This window comes from Gekko japonicus, unplaced genomic scaffold (genome assembly GCF_001447785.1).
Source record: "Gekko japonicus isolate JY-2015 unplaced genomic scaffold, Gekko_japonicus_V1.1 scaffold120, whole genome shotgun sequence".
Classification (NCBI taxonomy): domain Eukaryota; kingdom Metazoa; phylum Chordata; class Lepidosauria; order Squamata; family Gekkonidae; genus Gekko; species Gekko japonicus.
Window position 1 is genome coordinate 684,049 of NW_015175973.1, and position 21,417 is coordinate 705,465.

The window sequence follows — 21,417 nt, forward strand, 5'->3', positions numbered from 1 at the left end:
CAACTGTGGTTACCAAAGAACAGAGTTGCCAATGGCCTGGAGAGAAAAAAAAAATCCTGTCCTTTTAATGGAGTCTTAACTGGATATTATTCACCCGGTGACGTCATTTACCTCCATGCCATGAAAACCTTCAGTTGCCCATTTCTGCATTTCTGACCGTTTTTTGCACATTAAGCCTCCACCAAAGGGTCAAGTTGTTTTTCTCCAGGCCTGTTGGCAACTCTTCTGGAGAATACAGCCAGGTGGTGGGAGCAGATGTCATTTAACGGGGTTATGAATGCACAACTTTTAACGTTTCAGGGTGAGGGTAAGAATCACCCACAAAGATCATCCAAGCAAATGGGAAGGACCAAAAGATACAGGCGTGCATGATGAGGAAAAAAATTTGCTTGGATAACATGTAAGGTAGGTCAGAAGGTCTTGTCGTAAAGCAGGACATCCAGTTAAGGGCACTTGACATTCTTACCTGGTATAAGAAAACCACAAGGCCCTGGAACTTCTTGAAGCAGAGGATGGATTTTGAAATGCCAGAAGTAAAAAGTGAAAGCCTGTTAGATAGGATGCTCCAAAAGAAATATTGTGCATGGAACTGGGGTGAATACTCTATGAAAGAAATTAGCCATGGAAGTATGCTCTTCACCCCGCGATATTTCTACTGACACATCTAGGTAACATTTTTTAAATCAAAGCACCCTTGATATCCTGCCTTAAAGCATTTAAATTTAGTGACTGATTCATAAAATGGGCAAAAATAATCTATTTAAGATACCAAGGGGGGTGAGCCAAGGATGTCCTAACCAGTGTTCCCTCTAAGCTGAGTTAGTGTGAGCTAGCTCACAGTTTTATAGCCTGCAGCTCACAGATTTTTAGCTTAGCTCATGCAGGATAGCTCCAGAGCTAACTAATTTATGCAGTAGCCAAATCAATCGCTCACAACTTAAATGCCGGTAGCTCACAAAGTAGATTTTTTGCTCACAAGACTCCACAGCTTAGAGGGAGCACTGGTCCTAACTCTAAACTGTGGTTTCTCATTGGCTATTCTGATTAGGCAAACAAAGGAAACTAAATGAATTGTAGTTGGGAATTTGCACCTTAAACAATCTCTGATGATGACACCACCATTTCCCTAATGGATAATAAGCAACTCAAGCAAAGAATCGGTTTACAATAATAATAATAATAATTTTAAAAATACAGTCAGGTTCATGTTCATCTCTACATAGCTGCACTTGATAGTAATAGTTCATTCTTAAATTTGAGCTTGTATACAAGACCAAAGCAAAGCCAGGTGAACCCCAGGGATTCAGCATTCAACACGATGGCAAGAAATGTATCCTGTTAAATCTCAATTGTTAAAAACACAGACTCTTATATGTCTCCATCGTGAACCTCTTTGCAGATTTATCATATGGTTGATCATATGATCAACCAAAAGCAATAAAGGATAGCAAAACAATTGACTATCTGCAGGGGGATATCAGGAAAATATACAGTAAGAGAATGTCAATAAGCTATTTGTGCAAATGGCCATAACTGGAGAATGAGAATGGCTGTCGAAGACTCCAAAGAGACCAATTCCAATAAATAGGGACTTCTGCATATGATGTCACTTCCAGTTTGTTTGCTTTTTAAAAAGAAAGAGTGAACGAAATACCATTGAAGGAGAGTTTGGAAGAGTTAATTTCCTGGCATCTCGACTGTTATATACTCCACTTTCATAGAAGAAATGTTTAAGTACGTGAAAGCCACGTGACCCACTGCATTAGGGCTGTTAAGTCCCCCCGGGGGCGGATTTCCCCCCGCTTTTGAGGCCCGATTTCCGCCGCCGCGGAATCGGGCCCCGGGGGAAACCCCACCCCGGCGTGCACGCCAGCTGGATGTAACATGCTGTCACCGGGCACGCTGGGGGCGGGGCCACAGCCATCTGAGGGGAAAACTCTATGTTTTCCCCTCAGATGGCTGTGGCCCCGCCCCCAGCGTGCCCAGCGTCAGCACATCACATCCGGCTGACGTGCATGCGGCATGCGCGTGGGGGACGCCGTCCGGGAGCCCCCCGCCGCCAGGAAAAACCCACTTGGCAACCCTACACTGCATTTAAGCAGATGCAAAAGCATAAAGCATTAACACAACAAATATGAGTAAAACGGATCAGGGGACTGTGATTAGAAACAGGCCTTCTCTGTTTATGGAGGGTGCAACATCCTTCAGCACTAGGGTTTCCAGCTCCAGGCTGGGAAATAATTGGAGATTTTGGGGGTGGGGCCTGAGGAAGTCAGGGTTTGGGGAGGGGGGACTTCGGTGGAGAGCAATGCCATAGAGTCCACTTTCCAAAGTGACCATTTTCTCCAGGTGAACTGATCTCTGTCATCTGGGAGATCTCCAGCTACCACCTGGAGGTTGGGAACCCTATTCAGCTCAGGCACTTCAATATTGTGAAAACTTTGGGTGAGATGTCTCTGCTTCACTGATAAGCAACACTGTGCTGAGCATATGGCCAAGACAACTACTTTTCTGCTTCAGCACTGTTTACTTAATAAACTATCACCACTGATTCTGGATTGTGGACAATCGGAAACCCAGAGGTCATTTCGGGGGGGATCGCGGGGGATCGCAGTTCCCCCGGGTGAGGTAAGGGGGGCGGGGCACATGACGAAGCCCCACCCCCTGCTTCCGGCCGCCCCGCTTCCGCCCCCCTTTAATGAGGAGGAGGCAGGAGAAGAGGGAGGGTAAGTTGCTTCCTCCCTGCCTCTCTCCACCCCTGCCTGCCTGGGGCCAGGGAGGGCCTTCGCGGGGCTTCCTTGCACTCCCGCCGGCCTTGCAGGTCCACCGCCGGGCCCCTCATGGGGCTCGGCAGTGGAGCTGCAAGGCCGCCGGCGGCGGCCGGGACCGTTGGGGGCGGGGTATGTGGCCTTATGACACACTTCCAGTGATGTCAGGGGGTGTGGCCTTATGACACACTTCCGGTGATGTCAGGGGGTGTGGTATATGCTAATGAGTTATGCTAATGAGTTCCCCTAGCTCTTTTTCTACGAAACGACCCCTGCGGAAACCAAAACCCAAAAACCCAAGCTGTACCTTGACAAGTAAATTTTTTGGACGGAGTAGTAAGAAGTAGTTTGTCAGCCATTTCCCCGGGACCAGCACATCGGGCTATGCCTGGTTCCTTGTACTCTGATTTTACCCAGTCAGACAACCATTGCATGGCACAATCGCAGTGCAGTGGATTCGCTCCGATGGCACTGCAGACCATAAAAAGAAAAACAATTAATAAGTACTTCATAGGCACACTCTCAGAGTTTCACCTGAATAAAAAGTGTAGCAGAAAACATTCCAAAGCGAGGCATACATTAATTTATATGGAAATATGGGTCTCTGATTCAAAACTGGCTAGTAGGAAAACTCTGTTGCCCATTTGATATCGTTCCTAACTTCAAAAAGTGGGACTGCACAAGTGAAAAACAATGTGGGATTTCCCAGACCAATGTAGCTATATATTAAGAAAGTCACTTTCATTATTTCATCGGCAAAAGTATGCATAAATTTTGGGATGCGGGAGGGGGGATGATTTTGGATTCTACAGATATATAGGAAAATGGATCTTAAGACACAAGTAATGAAGAGAGAAAGAAAATATGAGGTAAAAATCCAGCATTCTTTTATGGAGGGAAAGAAAAGAAAGCACCTAGAACTTTTCTATGCAACTGAAGAACTGGACCTTTTCCCATCCATTAATCAGTCTTTACTCCTGCGGTGGCTCAAGTGGTTAAGACGCTGAACTGCAGGCTGTGGAAGGTCAGTAGTTCAGCGGTTCAAGACCCGGGTGCTGCAAGACAGGGTGAGCTCCTGTCTCTAGTTCCAGCTCCTGCCAACCTAGCAGTTCGAAAGCAAGAAATTGCAAGTAGATAAATAGGGACCACTTCGGTGGGAAGGTAACAGCGTTCCGTGCGCCTTGGTGTTGAGTCATGCCGGCCACATGACCACGGAAACGTCTTCGGACAGCGCTGGCTCTTCGGCTTTGTAACGGAGATGAGCACCGCAACCCTAGAGTCGGATTTGACTGGCTTTCGAGCAAGGGAACCTTTACCTTTACTTTTTACTCCTGCCCCACATTTTTCTGCCTGTTTCTCATGGGAAAAGGACTGATTAGGAATCTCTGTTCTATCAAGAGAATTATGGAAGGAGAAGATTTGAGGACCGTGATGTTGTCAGACAGAGACACCAAGCAGGAAGATCAAGAGACCTACTCATCAGGGAAGAACAGATTTCCCATGCCAGTTAAGATCTTGCTGCAAACTTCAGAAGAGGCTTAATGCAAGCTCACGGCAGTGTGGGCTTTAAACTGACATGAGTGAATGAACAAATTATATTTTGTGAGATCACCATGGAAGCCCCTCTTCAAATTTTTACGAGTGAGCACCTTCCACAAAGCATAAATGTATGAGATCTGACATGCTATCTGAAGTCCCATTAAACTGTTTAGGTGGGTTGTGGGAGACTTGAGATCCTAATTTCAGCTTTCATTTATCACAAGGCATTCTGTGTGTGTTCAAATATGATTTGCCCAGTTTGAATATTAACATAAATGTAGGCTTATGGACTTACAGAAAGATGAATGATGAACATTTATCTTTTTAAAGGGCAGAAAACAGATAAATGTTTATCAAGGGTAATTGTTTAAACAGGAAGTTACGTAATAATTTAAACTGTGAACCCCTCTTCATTTCCTGTGGCTGTGAACATCTAGCTCGCCTTATAGCCCAGATGGAAGATTAACTCCAACAGTAACTACATTCTCACAACACAGGTGACTGATAGCACAGGCACACCACTATATAGCAATACGTTGTGGAGTCATAGCAGAGCCATCAGACAACTGTTTCCAGGAACAATGCAAATTTAAAAAGTCAGGATCCGGATGTTAACTGCACAGTCAGAATATTAATGTAAATATTGGCTTAGAGGTGATACTCACAGATGGGATAATGCTGAAAGATCATTAAAAGCACCTTCAGGTACAACGGAAATATCATTGCCATGCAAAGACCTAAGCAAATGAGATATAAAATTATCCATGGACGCAAATGAGGAAGCACTGCTTTAATTTACAGCATTAAACGTACCCCTAGTTGCTTTGCAAAGGAGCCTGGAGGAGCTCAAAAACCCCCGAAGAATGTCTGGGCACCTAACAGTTCCATCCTAAGCAGAATTACACCCTTCAAAGCCCACTGACTTTAATTAACTGTGATTAGAATGGCACTATAAACCTCTTTAACCTGGGCAGGATGCATGTTGACTCTCAGGTCCTTTCTGCACTTGGATCTCATCCCTAGTTTTATCAGAATTCAACTTGCGACACAATACCTTGCATTTAACCTTGGTTATAACAGCATCCATTTATCCCGGGACAGGTATGGGGTGAAAACGGGGTGGCCTTAGTGTAATGTGGAAACAAAAAATACCCTGAGGTAACTACAGGGGTGAACTCGAGTGCAGTGTAGAATGTAAAAATACCCTGAGATAATTACAGGGGTGAACTCGCGTGTAGTGTAGAATGTAAAAATACCCCGAGATAATTACAGGGGTGAACTCGCGTGCAGTGTAGAATGTAAAAATACCCCGAGATAATTACAGGGGTGAACTAGCGTGTAGTGTGGAAACAAAAAATACCCTGAGGTAACTACAGGGGTGAACTCGCGTGCAGTGTAGAATGTAAAAATACCCTGAGATAATTACAGGGGTGAACTCGCGTGTAGTGTAGAATGTAAAAATACCCCGAGATAATTACAGGGGTGAACTCGCATGCAGTGTAGAATGTAAAAATACCCCGAGATAATTACAGGGGTGAACTAGCGTGTAGTGTAGAATGTAAAAATACCCCGAGATAATTACAGGGGTGAACTCGCGTGCAGTGTAGAATGTAAAAATACCCCGAGATAATTACAGGGGTGAACTAGCGTGTAGTGTAGAATGTAAGTTCGGGGACAGGGTTGAACCAGGATTTAAGGTCTAGTGCGGAAAGGACCACAGAGAGACCCTCACAGCCGCCAAATAGCCACCATTAGATGCATAAGCTCCAAGCTCCTTCCTCTGCGTACATGTGCAAAGTGTAATCAGGTCGCAGCCAACTTATTCCCCCCCCAATTTTTATTATTATCAATCATTTCAACCAATACAACAATAATAAAATAATAATGAAACAAACATAAACAGCCAACACTCACTGTATAACACTGAGTTTTGTCAATATATATTTATCTGCAATATTATCACTTTTATCACAACAGGGCTATATATGTACTGCTTCGGTTATTTGCAAAAGAATTCAGGTTTTCGCGATCAAAACGATATTTTCCCAGAAAAGGGTACCATCAAGAAGTCGCAGACAACTTATGGCGGCCCCAGCAAGTGGCTTTCAAAGCAAATGAGAAGCTGAGTGGTTTGCCCATGGCCTTCCTCTGCAGAGCCTTCCTGGGTGGTCTCCCTTCCAAGTACCAACCCTCCTTAGCTCTTGAGACCTGATGAAACTGGGCTATGCCATGTCACCTTCCCTCCCACTTTCCCCTCTCTACCCACAAGATTTAGTCAGGCTATAAAATGATATCATCACGTTGGCTTGTTTACTCACCCCAAATCTAACGGCATGCCACTTCTTTGGATCACCCCACCCATTTCTTATTTTGGGCCAATAACACCTGGGGATGATGGCTTTTCCAGTCCGGAACATTCAGGGAAGGTGAAATGGCCAACCATTGCATTCCAATAATATGAGGCCAACTGCCCAACTTCCTTAGCCAGTCTCCGGCACAGGACATGTTTTCTGGTGCACCAGAAGATCGAACCAGAACCAACAGGTTGAAATTAAATCAGAAGGGTTTTCGGCTAAACATTAGGAAGAACTTCCTGACAAGGTGGTTCCTCAGTGGAACAGGGTTCCTTGGGAGGTGGTGGGCTCTCCTTCTTTGGAGGTTTTCAAGCAGCGGCTAGATGACCATCTGACAGCAATGCTGATCCTGTGAACTTAGGCAGATCATGAGAGGGACGGCAGAAAGGGTTGCATCAGTGCTTAGTTCTTGTGGGTCTTTCTTACACGCTCAGGGAAATGCTGATCGCCACTTTGGGGTCAGGAAGCAATTTTTCTCCAGGCCAGCTTGGCTGGGGTCCTGGAGGTTTTTTTTTGTCATTTTCTGGGCATGGAACAGTGGTCACTGGGGGTGTGGGGGAAGGTATTTGTGAATTTCCTGCATTGTGCAGGGGTTGGACTAGAAGACATTGAAGGTCCCTTCCAACTCTATGATTCTATGATTCAACTGTGTAAGATAGACTTCCACGAGTGGTGTTTTTTAAAAAAAATTTTTTTAGGTATTTCTGAGAACACTCCGATTTGCAATAAATCAGGCTCCTCAAAAATCCCACCACTGCCTCGGCTTTACTGTTTTAGTTCCACTCATGCCCTGCCTGTGTTTTGGTGCTAGTTCCAGAGCAGCAAGCAGAAATTATATAGGCACAGTAGCAGGTCCGTTTGGCCATCGTTGTCTCATTGTTACATGGGAGGGGAGACAGCATGGTATAGCCCATTCCCGTCGGATTTTGGCCATCGTTGCCTCATTGTTACATAGGAGGGGAGACAGCATGGTATAGCCCATTCCCGTCGGATTTTGGCCATCGTTGTCTCATTGTTACATGGGAGGGGAGACAGCATGGTATAGCCCATTCCCGTCGGATTTTGGCCATCGTTGCCTCATTGTTACATGGGAGGGGAGACAGCATGGTATAGCCCATCCTCGTCTGATTTTGGCCATCGTTGTCTTGTTGTTACATGGGAGGGGAGACAGCATGGTATAGCCCATTCCCGTCGGATTTTGGCCATCGTTGTCTCATTGTTACATGGGAGGGGAGACAGCATGGTATAGCCCATTCCCGTCGGATTTTGGCCATCGTTGTCTCATTGTTACATGGGAGGGGAGACAGCATGGTATAGCCCATTCCCGTCGGATTTTGGCCATCGTTGTCTCATTGTTACATGGGAGGGGAGACAGCATGGTATAGCCCATTCCCGTCGGATTTTGGTAGCTAAGTGGGGTCGGTACTTGGATGGGAGGCAACCAAGGACAGCTCTGCAGAAGTAGCCAATCACCTCAGCTTCCCACTTGCCTTCAAAGCCCCTTTTGCTGGGGTTGCCATAAAATGGTGGAGACTTGATGCATCCTCGGTGGCCGTTGACAGTTTCCTACAGTAGGCAGGAGGAAAGGAAGGGAGACGGGACCGCTGTGGTACAAAGGCAAGCCCATTATTCCTCACAGAATGTCCTCTTGCTGCTCCAGAGCTGCTGAAGCAAGAGGTGTGGTCTCCAGGCCAGGAGGGTTAGCAGCCTGAGCACTATGTCGTTGTTCAGTCGCACAGTCGGGTCTGACTCTTCGTGACCCCCGTGGACCCCACATCACGCCAGGCCCTCCTGTCCTCCGTCGTCTGCTCGACTTCATGTTTGTTGCATCGAACTCATAGGAATTCGAGGATGCAGACATTTTTGCACATCTTTGTTGTTGTTCAGTCGCACAGTCGAGGCCAACTCTTCGCGACCCCATGGACCAGATCACGCCAGGCCTTACTGTCTTCCGTTGTCCTATGAAGTTGGCTCAATTTCATGTTCGTTGCATCTATGACACTGTCTAACCCTCTCATCCTTTGCCGTCCCCGTCTTCTTTGACCTTCAATCTTTCCCAGCATCAGGGTCTTCTCCAGTGAGTGCTCCCTTCTCATTGGGGGGCCAAAGTATTTTAGCTTCAGTTTCATTATCTGGCCTTCCAGGGAACAGTCAGGGTTGATTACTTTTAGGATTGACTGATTTGATCTTCTTGCAGTCCAAGGGACTCTCAAGAGTCTTCTCCAGCACCATAGTTCAAAAGAATCTATTCTTCGGCGCTCGGCCTTCCTTATAGTCCAACTCTCGCAGCCATACATGACTACTTTCTAAATTGTTTGCCTAGATGTGGCTCGATGGATTATTTACTCAGAGAATAACTGTAACATAATTACTAAATCTGGTGTCATAGCAAAGGAACATTACGAAAATGCTATGACCCAATCCATACATTATTCCACTGGTGTACCGTAGATCCCAAAACTACCCAGGTAATGTATAAAATGGCAACATTACGGAATGGGGCTGGGTGGCAGAAGGATCATGTGGGAAGTCTTCATGCAAAGAGCCCATTTCCCTCTTTTCTGTGGCCCTGATACGGGAGCTTCTCAGGCCATTTTGCCATTTGTGTAACTGTCATAGTGTCACAGGGCAGAGCCTCCCCCCCCCCCCGCTGCCTGGGCAACACAAGGAAGCAGGCCTGCCTTTCCAAGTGCCACGCACAAACGAATGAACTGTACTTAAACAGCACTACTTACAGCAATCTAAGTGATTTCAAGCCATCAAACGTTCGGGCTGGGATACATCGGAGGCGATTGTAACTGAGAATTCTGAAAGCACACCAAGATGACACTGTCATCATACTATATCTCATAAACAAACAGTTTTGAGTGCAGCATTTGAGTTCTTCAGAGAGCATTGCCAGACAGCCGGGTCAGCCAGAAGCTTTATTATTAAAAACTGCACACACAGTATTCTTCCCATAAACCTTTGTTATACATGGAACACTTACAAGGTAAGCAGCTGAGTCATGTTACTGAAGCTCTGGTTAGAGAGAGTGCTGATTCGATTGTTACTTAAATCTCTACAAAAAACAAAGTCAGAAATTTAGTCCTTCAAGGTGCAAGCACAAATTTCAAGACACCAAATCCTATCAGTAGATGTAGTAATATTAATACCTTTCTCAGAACGTCATCGGATTCAGATGTTTACATGCAGGGTGCAAACCCAGGAAACATTTATTTGGGTTGGAACAAGAGCAAAATAAATCATTATGGGAAAAGGGGGACAAGTAATCCTAAAAATGAGTTGCACAAGGCCTTACAAAGATTTTTGGAGGCCATCGCTTAAGTGAAGACCTGTGGTTTATTTTTAACGTAAAAATGGATATCTGACTGACTTCTTGCCTGATGATAAAAGCACATCTTTGAAACAGTGTGCATGTGCATTTAGCTTTGTTAGGGTTGCCAGCTTCGGGTTGGGAAGTACCTGGAGAGTTTGAGGAGGGCAGGGTTGGGGAAGAGAGGTACTTCAATGGAGTGTTAATGACCAGTGTTCCCTCTAAGCTGTGGAGTCTTGTGAGCAAAACCTCTACTTTGGGAGCTGCTGGCATTAAAGTTGTGAGCGAGCGATTTGGCTGCTGCATACATTTAGTTTGCTCTGGAGCCCTCCTTCCTGAGCGAAGACAGAAACGGGTGAGCCGGAGGCTAAAAAACTGAGCTAGCTCACAGTAACTCAGCTTAGAGGGAACACTGGTAATGACGTAGAGTTTACCTTCCAAAATGGCCATTTTCTCCAGGTGAACTGATCTCTGCTGCCTGGAGATCAGTTACAGTAGCAGGAAGTCGGCAGGCCAACTTTGCGGTGATGCAAATTAGTGGGCAACAGGCTTTTTAGAAGCAAAAAAAAAAGTTTTGCTACTATTGCTGCATGATAGTTTCAGGTGGGTAGCCGTGTTGGTCTGAAGCAGTAGAACAAAGTTGGAGTTCCGGCGGCACCTTTAAGACCAACAAAGTTTTATTCAAGGTGTGAGCTTTTGTGTGCACACAACTGAGGAAGCGTGTGTGCACACGAAAGCTCATACCTTGAATAAAACTTTGGCCCCGGTCACATGGGCGATAACGCGGGGAGGAGGCGTGGCTATTAGCACCGTCGTGATTTGAGCTGCTGCAACGCGATCAGATGTGACGGCGGCAGACCGTGTTGTTTTCGTCGGCATGTGGTTCTTGCAGCGCTTCAACAGGGCAAAAGAAGCATGCTGGGGCGATCAGGCGGAGACAGTCCGTCTGTGGTCCGTGGCAAACCGTTTGCTAGTAGCTCGTGGGCGGTACTTTTTAACTCCGGATCTTCAGCGGTAAGCTACGGGCTGGGGACGGGCAGGCGATGCTTCCCAGATGTTTCCGTATGATCGCGCCCGTTTAATCTGCTGGGCAGTCATGCCTCTCCCGAGGCAAATTCTCCCTGTGACCGGGACTTTTGTTGGTCTTAAAGGTGCCACTGGACTCAAACTTTGTTCTACTGCGACACGATGTAATCTTGGCGAACTTGCTTAACTGGGAGTGTGCACTTATGGCTGATATTGCCTTGTTAAAAGAACCAGAAAGCTTCTGACAAAAGTTCCTGTAAAGAAGATAAGCGGTGATGCTCTTTTCCCTTGTTCTCTCACCGTAACATCATTATTGCCCTATAACCTTGTTCCAAACAAATCGTGCCAATTTCTTTTGGTAGCTGAATTCATTTAAAACGCCTTGATACAGTCTGATGCTGGACTCCATCTGTGCCACGAACAACTGTGGCCATATTCCACAGGGTGTTTTGTCGGAGTCTGCAACTTCTGGAGTGGGTAATGGGGGTTTCTGTCTCCATATTTTCTAATAAAATTGTGCTGTGATCAGTGAACTAAAAATATACCATTTCTAAAATGTGTGCTTGAGTCATATTTGGTAAAAGGTCCACTACATTTTATGTTTTCCTTGAAACTATTTCATTTAACGGAAGAAGAGATTTTTAAATAACATCAGCCGAGGGAGATGTTCTGAAGGTCACTTACATAAGAGTTAAGTGCTTGTAGTTTGAAAGTTCTTTGGGGACAAGAGTAAACTGGTTTCCGTCCAAATAGCTGCAAAAGAAAAACAGAACACGGCATTATTTAACCGAAATTAATAATAGTTCCTTCCACGAGTAAAGTATTCAGAAATATTGCAAGACCCATGCCGGATACATTCAAGTTAGTAAATAAAATGTAGGTTCTACGATTACCTACAGCTTTTCTTCTGTTAGGATAATGTGATGGCTGGGGAATAGACGAGACCAACGATGAGTTTACTAGCCAGATGCACACCTGCACACTTGGTAAACTGAAATAATTTTACCATAGTGCACCATGTTTTTTTTAAAAAAAGATGCACAGACATCTGCTCTGTCCCAGAAGGGTACTTGTTGTAGTACTAGGGGTGTGAGTAACAAAACACCCGAGCCAAAAATACACATGGAAATCGCTGTTTTGGGTCACTAACAATGTTCCGTCTAAGCTATGGAGCCCTGTGAGCAAAAATTCTACTTTGTGAGCTATTGGCATTAAAGTTGTGAGCAGGAGATTTGGCTGCTGCATAAATTAGTTTGTTCTGGAGCCATCCTTCCTGAGCTAAGACAAAAATGTGTGAGCCAGAGGCTAAAAAACTGTGAACTAGCTCACACTAACTCAGCTTAGAGGGAACACTGGTCATTAATGTGATCTTCTGGAATGGTATTAAGTATCTGGGATTCTTAGGGACATGAAAATACCCTCCCCAAAGAAATCCATGTTGTCTTTGAGTTTGGGTGCTGCTAGTCAGCTACAGCATTTTTAATGTTTTATTTAAAACATTTTCATGCCACCTTTTCACTGATTAGGGTCCACAAGGCAGCAAACATTAAAAAAACCCATTTAAGCAATTACAATACAACAAGGGGTGGACCCGCGATACTCGCGCGGGGGGGGGGAGGGAGGCAGAGGAGGAAGCAGGAGGAGGAGGTAAGTACCCCTCCATCCTGCTGGTTCCCCCGTGTCATCCACCCCCCTTGATCTCCCCCCCATTGCCTCTCCCCCCCGGGTCCTCGCTGCTCTCTCCCCCCCATCCCGGCTCCTCGCTGCTCTCCCCCCCATTGCCTCTACCCCCGGGTCCTCGCTGGTCTTCCCCCCCCATCCCGGCACCGAAGCGAGGGCTGAGCGGTTTGCCGCTCGGCCCTCGCTATTCCCCCCCCAATCTGGCACTGAAGCGAGGGGTGAGCGGGAAGCCGCTCGGCCCTCGCTGTTTCCCCCTCCCTCAACCCGGAGTTTGCAGACAACCCGGCGCTGAAGCGACAGGCGAGCGGCAAGCCGCTCGGCCCTCGCTATTCCCCCCCCAATCTGGCACTGAAGCGAGGGGTGAGCGGGAAGCCGCTCGGCCCTCGCTGTTTCCCCCTCCCTCAACCCGGAGTTTGCAGAGCGTTCCCTGCGCATGCGCAGGGGACGCTCTGTGAGTTTTGGGGGGATTTAAGTATCCCCCCGATATTTTTTTTTACAGATTTACGATTTTTGTGCACACGTGGAGACCGCCGCACAAACCTCTCCCCCCCCCAGGTCCCCCCGATGTGCGGATTTAAGTATCCGCACACCAGGGGGCGACTTGAGAATTAGATATACAGATTAAAATAATAAAATAATTCAGTTAAACACATGAACTACTGTGATTTGGGGTATGCCAGACAAAACTCGCCGCACGAATGCATCGACCAAGCTGAGCTGATGTGAGAATACCATCAATACCATACGAGGTAGCAGTGTTTCACCTAGAAATCTCTGCTCTGGAACTTTAGGATAACTGACAACTGATTTGTTTACGGTTGTTTTTATGAATGATTTTAACTGTATTTATATATGCATTTTTATTTAAGCCGGCCTGAACCCGCCTCAGCAAGGAGGGTGGGGTATAAATCGAATTAAAAAATAAATAATAAAACGAAAATGTTTTCAGTCGCTCGTGAAAGACACCAATAGGGGGTGACAGATTAATCTCCCTGCCCAGGAAGAGCTGCAGCTGGCTCACTACCCCTGGCCATTGCCTGCCCCCTGCTCATCCGAAAGGAGGCCTGGGTCCAGAAGCACCCCAAAGATCCAGCACTATGCAAGCAAGAAAAATAAATGGCATTAGTACAGTTCTGCTTGCATAAGATTCTCTACAACACCTAAAGCTTCACTCCCCATATATTACTAATTAATAGTTGATGTGGGATCCAAGATGGTGACCGATGGAGATGCCAGATGCTGAGCTCCACGTTTCAATGATTGTTTTAACCTGCTAAATATCTCCTCCGGACCCTTTTTTGCTTCTTGCTCTGGCTATAACTCCTTGCCTACCATTGATTTAATCTGGAAAGCCTTGGACAGCTGTGGGTAGCAATAAACACTTACTCTAAAGCAGGGATCATTTCGTAGAAAAAGAGGTGCAGGAGCTCATTAGCATAACCCATTAGCATAACTCATTTGCATATGCCACACCCCCTGACATCACCGGAAGTGTGTCAGAAGGCAACACCCACTGCTCAGGCTCCACTGGACTGTTTCGGATTGCTAGCTATGGGGGGGCTCTGCAACTTACCTGGCTGCTTCTTGCTCCTCATGGCCCGGGGCTGCTGGGAGCAGGGAGCGGGGCTTGTTGCAAGTGCCCGCCCCCTGGGCTCTTTACTGCCGGAGTTCCACTACTGTGCGCTCCTGCAGGAAATGACCCCTGCTCTAAAGATATGACAACACGTAGTATACCATTGCCTGTCTCTGCATAGCAGCAACTCTGGTCTTTCTTGGTGTTCTCCCATCCAAGTACTAACCATGGCTGACCCTGCTTCGCTTCTGAGCTCTGATGAGCTCAAACTAGTCTGGCCTATAGTTCCCAAAAACTGGTGGCCCAAGGTCTTGCACAAGTGGAAACACAAGGATATGATCAATTTGACTTAGTGCAAGTGGCTATCGTTTTTCCTCCCCTTGCATTTCTGCTTGCGTGAAGAAATTTTGTGCTACGGCCAACACAGAATCACCCCAGTCACCGTTACAACACACATTGTTACTAGCATATAATTCAAGAAAAAGCTTGCACTACTTACAGTTCAGTAACATCTTTTGGGATACCTTTGGGCAAAGTCTTCAGGCCTTTGTTGCTGCAACGAACTACAGTATCTAGGCAAGTACATTCTACAGGACAGCGAGAAAGTGGTGAGCAACTGTTGTCGTCATTTCCTAGTTGAAAAAACAATAAGCCTTATTCAGCGGAGACCATTTAACACTACCCTCAACCATGGTACTCCATTCTAGATTTATATGAATGTTCTGCTTGAAAGTATCCTGGTAAACAGAAGTCATAAGCCATAACTTACTAGCCTCTATAATGTCAGTTATGTTTTCAAGGACATAATGTATTATGCTTATTTGATTTTATTTTGGCCCCGGTCACACGGGCTGGATATCGCGGGGGGGCGTGGCTAATTGCCCTGGTGCAGTTTGATCCGCGATTACGCGATCAGATGAGCCGGCAGCACACCACGGGTCCTTCCCTCGGCGCCAGCAGGTAAACGAGGGACCGGAGGGGAATGCCGCGCGCCGGCGCGATCACACCACGTGAGTCTGGAGGCAGCCCGTGGCAAGCATTTACTAGTACTTCGGAGGTACTACTTTTTTAATGCGCATTTTCGGCGGTAAGCCACGGGTGCGCTCCACTTCCCAGATGTTGGGGTGTGATCGTGCCCGGATAATCTGCCCACCATCCATGCCTCTCCCGCGGCAACTTTGCCGTGTGACCGGGGCCTTAGTACCTTTTAATTCGGCCCTTCCTCCAAGGAGTGGGCAGGACAGTGTATATCGTAATCCCCTGCTCTATTGTATTTGGACCTGGTTCTCCCAGATTCTAGTTTAACCCTCTGCACCCAGTGCACTCGATGCCACAGCTGCAGACGAAAAAAGGTCTTAGCATGAATAACACAACCATAGTGTTCATGGCAAGAATTCATGAACTTAAAAGAAGTACTTAAAGGAAGAATGTGGAATTCACTGCCAGAGGGTGTAAAGATGGCCACAAGCATAGATAGGTTTAAAAGGGGATTAGACAGATTCATGGAAAACAGGTTTATCAGTTGCTACCAGCCATAGCGAGTAAAGGGAACCTCCTTATATTGTGGCAGTAAACCTTCGAATATCAGTACTAGGAGGCAAAGGCTCTATGCCCTGTTTGTTGGCCCTCCAGAGGATCTGGCTGGCCACTACATGAGATGCTGGACTACACGGACCTCTGCTCTGTTCCAGCATGGCTCTCCTTATGTTCAATGATGTATTTAGGCCAGTGCAAGGGGTTTTCCATGGTTTTCCTTTGAATAATTATGCACACATGGACAGGCACTCATGCCATATACCAAACTGATTTGAAATCACCTTAATTTCAGATAGGGTTGCCAAGTTGATTTTTCCTACTGGTGGGGGAGCCTCGCTGGGCTCTGGGAGCTCTCTGTTGATGTGACGCGTGACGTCAAACACGTCAAACACGTTGAGGGCGTGGCCCTGATCGTCGGAGGGAAAACCATAGAGTTTTCCCTCTGACGATCGGGGCCACGCCCCCAACGTGATCGACGTGGTTGCATCACCTCCGGTGATGCAGCCACGCTGCACTTCTGGGGGCGGAGTTCCCCCCGGGGCCTAGGGATCCCAAGTCCCCCCAAGGGGCGGGGAAACCCCTGCCCCAGAGGCCCGTTCCCCGGTGCCGCCGGATCGGGCCCCAGGGGGAACTCCTCCCCGACATGCGCGTGCGCGCTTTGCGCGTGCACCAGGAGCCACCCGGGAGTCCCCCGCGGAGGAGATAAGTGCCACTTGGCAACCCTACCAGGGCCCGATTCTGCGGCGGCAGAAATCGGTCCTCCGAAGCGGGGGTTTACCTGCCACCCACCCCCACTTGGCAGCCCTAATTTCAAAAGCAATTTGCTTTGTGACATGCAGGGGATTCTGGAAAAAGAAAACTCCCATAGTCTCCCAGGGCTAATTTAATAGTTTTTTAAATTGAGGCACAGGTGGTTTTGGTTATAACAGTGTAATACATGATGGCCTATAAGCACAAAAAGTAACTATGGTTAATGAGCCAACTTCAAATCCTGGCCTGCCAGCTCCTAACTAGCCATAGTTAGTTGAGTGCCCTGTTTTCAGACAGTCATACTAACCAAATTTTAATTAAATCATGGTCTCATGTAATGTCTGAACTGAGCCAAAGACTCTTAAGGCATTTATGTTTCTTTTTACTATTAGCTGCATAATGACAAGCCAATTAAGTGTGGAAGGGAGGTAGTTTCTTTTTGTATAGAAATCCTATAATAATCCTTGCTAAGGTGGAAGTCACACATGGTAATATAGGGCTTTTCCACATTCTCATATACCTCGCTTGTAAGTTCCTGCTTGCTTGAGTTTTTCTGTTCTGCATGTGTTTTACTCCATCTAGTTGTCGATTAGATAGTACACCATTTCATGTTCAGCATAGCTGTCTGCAGGGCTATTTTGGGGCAGGAACCCACAGGGACGGAGTTCTGGGTGGCTCCCAAGTTGGCCATGCCCAGCAGGAACTCATTAGCTTAATAGGCCACACCCAACAGCAGAAACCCATTAGGATTGGCTACATTAGGGGTGTGTGGCCTAACATGCAAAGGGTTCCTGCTACAAAAAAGCCCTGGGTTTTGACAACAAACAAGGTAAAGAGAATAAGAAGGGAAAGGTGGGTGTGGCTGGATAACCACACTTCTGGTAACATGGGGGTGTGGCCTAATGTGCTAATGAGCTGTGCTGTCAGGGGTGTGGCCTAATATGCTAATGAGTTCCTGCTGGGCTTTTTCTACAAAAAGAGCCCTGGCTGTCTGCAGATTTAAACTGTAGCTTTTTATGCCCGACATTAACTGATATAATATCTAATTGACCACTAGAAGGAACAGAACGGAATCCCCACCCCTCCCGAAAAAACAGGAACTTACAAGTGAGGCAAATGAGAATACATAAAAGCCCTACGTGGTGACAGGTGGGAGAAACTAGTGGCAGGCCTTGGGCTCACACCAGCCCCGTAGCTAACAACCTTTTTCTCGGGGGGGGCACGTTTTTCTTGGGGGGCCTGCCATCAGGAGAAAGAAAGGCTTGGTTAATAAGATTTTTGGAAGGGAGAAAGCTTTGTGTTCCCGAAGTGAAAAAGCTGGCCGGGGGGGGCAACGGCACCAAAGGACTGAATGGGGCTGGCGGGGGGATTTCAAAGTCCCCTCCCTTTCCCCCTCCTCCTCCTCATCCCCTGCTGCTTCTGGCATGATCCTCTCCGCTCCTTTGCAGAAAACCAGCACTATGCCTGTGGGGTGTGTGTGTGTGTGTCAAATATCTATAACTCCCCCTCCCCCGGATTCTTGCTGATTACAAGGGGGCAGGGAGGGAAGCCTGAAGCCACGAAGGCCAGCGGGGTCGGGGAGAGAGAAGCACAGCGGAAGTCACCCGAACCTGCCGACGCCGTCAGAGCACCAAGCAGCCTGCAGGGGGGTCGTGAAGCCGACAGGGGGTGGGCGGCAATTGCGGGGCGGACGGCTGGAGTGTGGGGGAGGGCCAGGCTGTCCTCCCAGATTGCAGGAGGCGTAGACAGCCCCGGGCAGGAGCAGAGACTGCGGGTGAGTGGCCGGCTGCATTGGCCGCTGCCAACGGTACTCTGCCTGGGCTCCTGGATGCCGGTGGGGAGCAAGTCCCATGGAAGTCAGTGGGGCTGAGCTCTCGGTTAAGCAGGCGTTGGGCTGTTCGGGCCAGAGGAGCTGATGCTTCACGGCTGGCTTCACGGCTGGCTGGGGAGGCTCGCAGGTCCCTGGAAGCTCATTAACAACCTCTGCTGGGATTCTGGGAAGTCAGTGCCCCCCCCCGCCCCGCCGCCGACTTTCTCCCTCGCCCCACACTAGTTAACCCTTTGTGTTCCAAACTGGTTTCATGTATCTCAATATCAATACACACTCTCGGGGGGAGGGGGGTGTTGCTATTCTGGCACGCCTTCTGGTTCTTCCCGCTTACCTTGCACTTGTTCCTAGTTCGCTGTCCTCCCAGGCTGATCAGTCTGTGCGGCGATCGATTGGGGGTGAGGGGGGCAGGGGGAGGGAAGGGGAGTTGAGGTTTGGGGGAGAGGCCCATAAAAACTGTGGTGGGGCGGGCCCCATGGGCCTGGCTCACAACCTTCCTATCCTGCTCCTAAGAAAATAAGCCATTTCACCTACCAGGACATAGCCATGTGACCTCTGACCACAGATATCACTGGAGCAGCAGAGGAAGGAAACACTGAGGTACCAGTGGAAGAGGCTTTAGAAGCTCACCATAATATAAGAGATTAAAGTTCAGTGTCTTTGTTTCTTCATATGATACTAGAACAATGACTGCGTTTCTTACCATCATCACAAGTGAAGTCTTGGATGGCAACATCCTGTATTGGGATTTCTTTTAGGAAGTAAGGTTTCTGACAGCGGGGGTTCCCCGTCACAATACGCTTTTTCCGTAACCACTCTCCAAGCCATGCTAAGTGGCAGTTGCAGTTGAAAGGATTAGCTAAGAGGTTTCTGAGAAGAACACGAGAAGAATAAAGTAACTCAGTTTTGAGTAAGAAAAGCATTTGAATAAACACGTTTACAAAAAAAAGCAGAAAATAGGACTTTTTTCGGCAGTAGAATCGGTCTGGAGAGAAATACCAGGATACATTTCACTAACTCCCTGCACTCTCCTTTCCCCTTCCTGCCTGTGCCCATTTGTATGTTCTGCACCACAAACAACGATGATGAAATTCTCCCTCTAAAAACCTTCATGCTCCATGAAAATCCAGGATAGCGATTCTTCGTCTCAGCTGAGAAATCCTGAAACATCTTATTTAGAAATAATTTAATGGTGTCACAGATCTGACTTGCTGTCAAGGCTTCCAGCTCTCGATAATACAGTAATTAATTACAGAGATGAAGGCTGATTACTTTATATTATTAGCTATAACCTGACAACAGCTCTTTCATTAATTTGCCTCCGCGAGATTTCCATCTTTTATTTGCTCCAGAGAATAGGTTTCCCATCTCGACTGACAGCTGAGTGGATTACATGCCAGTTATAGAAATGAATTTACCTCCAAAGCCTCAGTACTTTTGGCATCTCCCCATTTCAGCACAAGCCTCTTGGCAATTTCGTTATTTATAAACATGCCATCTTTAATACGTGCAAATTAGTCACTTGGTGTAATGTGTCACACTAGTTCTCTTCTAGGAAATTCCTGAATAGGTAGCAGACATCGCATTTCTGAGCATCCGGACCCTTCTTTCCTTCCACTCGGTATATTAAATGCAAGGGACGCTGGGATGACTCTCCCCCCCAAACCGATCTACCCCAGTAGCTGCATCCTGTAAACAGTGTCAGGAATGCAGACCTCAGGCCTCTCCCCCCCTCCCCGGTACTGTTTGGGTTTTGGTTTTTTTTGCCATCAGGTCCCAGCTGATTTATGGCAACCCAGTAGGGCCTATCAAGGCAAGAGATGTTCAGAGGCGGATTGCCACTGCCTGCCTCTGTGTAGCAACCCTGGAATTCCTTGGGGGTCTCCCGTCCAAATACCCGCCAGAGCCAACCCTGCTTAGCTTCTGAGATCAGAATAGTCTGGGCTATTCAGATCAGAAGACGACGAAGAGATTGGATTTATACCCCACCCACCACAACCCGAAGGAGTCTCAGAGTGGCTGACGATCTCCTTTCCCCACAACCTGTGAGGTAGGTGGGGCTGAGAGAGCTCTTTGGAGAACTGCGCGTGAGATAACAGGTCTGAAAGAACGTGTAACTGACCCAAGGTCACACCAGCAGCTGCAGGTGGAGGCGTGGGGAAGCAAACCCGGTTCTCCCCGATTAGAGTCTGCGCTCCTAACCACTACGCCAAACTGGCTGGAGGCAATTATGAGAACGGTTATGAGAACAGTGTGGAACTGTGGTGAGTGACGAACTATCATTGCTTGACAGGTTTTGACAGAGCCTTTTTTCTAGTTTCTGAGGCTGCAATGTTGTTGCTAATTGCATACGTCTACTTACATTCAGGCAATGTACAACTGGTACACTGGTACACATGTGCAATGGACATCACAGATGTGCAATGGGCTTCCTCATTCACTCCCGTGAATGCTGTGCAGTCACCCAACACTGAAGTAAAAGGGGAAATATATGCAGAAAAGAATTCTGTGTGCATGGCCAAGCTCTTCTGGGTCTTTAGAGGTCTAAGGGTTCCATATGAGGTGCCCTGACTCTCCCTGAAACCCAATGGCTGTGGGAACCTACGAATTCCAACCAGAAGAAAAGCACCACGAGGAAGCTGCTGCTGTATCTGGACAGTTTAGTTCACAGTTTGGTGTAGTGGTTAAGTGCGCGGACTCAAATCTGGGAGAACCGGGTTTGATTCCCCACTCCTCCACTTGCATCTGCTGGATGACCTTGGGCAAGCCATAGTTCGGGCACAGTTGCCCTTGAAAGAGCAGTTTCTGTCAGAGCTCTCTCAGCCCCACCTACCTCACAGGGTGTCTGCTGTGGGGAGGGGAAGGGAGAGGAGTTTGTAAGCCAAGTGAAGGGTGGGGTATAAAGCCAATCTCTTCTCTTCCTTCTTTTTCTACAGTGTTTCAAGGGAAGGCTTTGCCACATATAAAAAACGGTGTCGTGTTTCTCTTTAGGAGAAATGCGAGCCCGTGAACATGGCTCCAAAATCCATATTTCCCCTCTATGCTAA

The 21,417-nt window shown here is 47.4% G+C and overlaps 1 protein-coding gene across 1 annotated transcript in view; it reads right to left on the bottom strand.

Annotated features, from left to right (window-relative positions):
• SLIT2 (slit guidance ligand 2) overlaps positions 1 to 21,417 on the bottom strand; it is a 455,701-nt gene that overhangs the window by 48,508 nt on the left and 385,776 nt on the right. The window contains exons 19-25 of the mRNA XM_015426100.1: positions 19,074 to 19,240; positions 14,756 to 14,888; positions 11,688 to 11,756; positions 9,651 to 9,722; positions 9,397 to 9,468; positions 4,973 to 5,044; positions 3,076 to 3,239 (exon numbers count right to left, since the gene is read on the bottom strand). Coding sequence (XP_015281586.1) covers positions 3,076 to 3,239; positions 4,973 to 5,044; positions 9,397 to 9,468; positions 9,651 to 9,722; positions 11,688 to 11,756; positions 14,756 to 14,888; positions 19,074 to 19,240 — 749 coding nt within the window. The remainder of the gene's footprint in view (positions 1 to 3,075; positions 3,240 to 4,972; positions 5,045 to 9,396; positions 9,469 to 9,650; positions 9,723 to 11,687; positions 11,757 to 14,755; positions 14,889 to 19,073; positions 19,241 to 21,417) is intronic.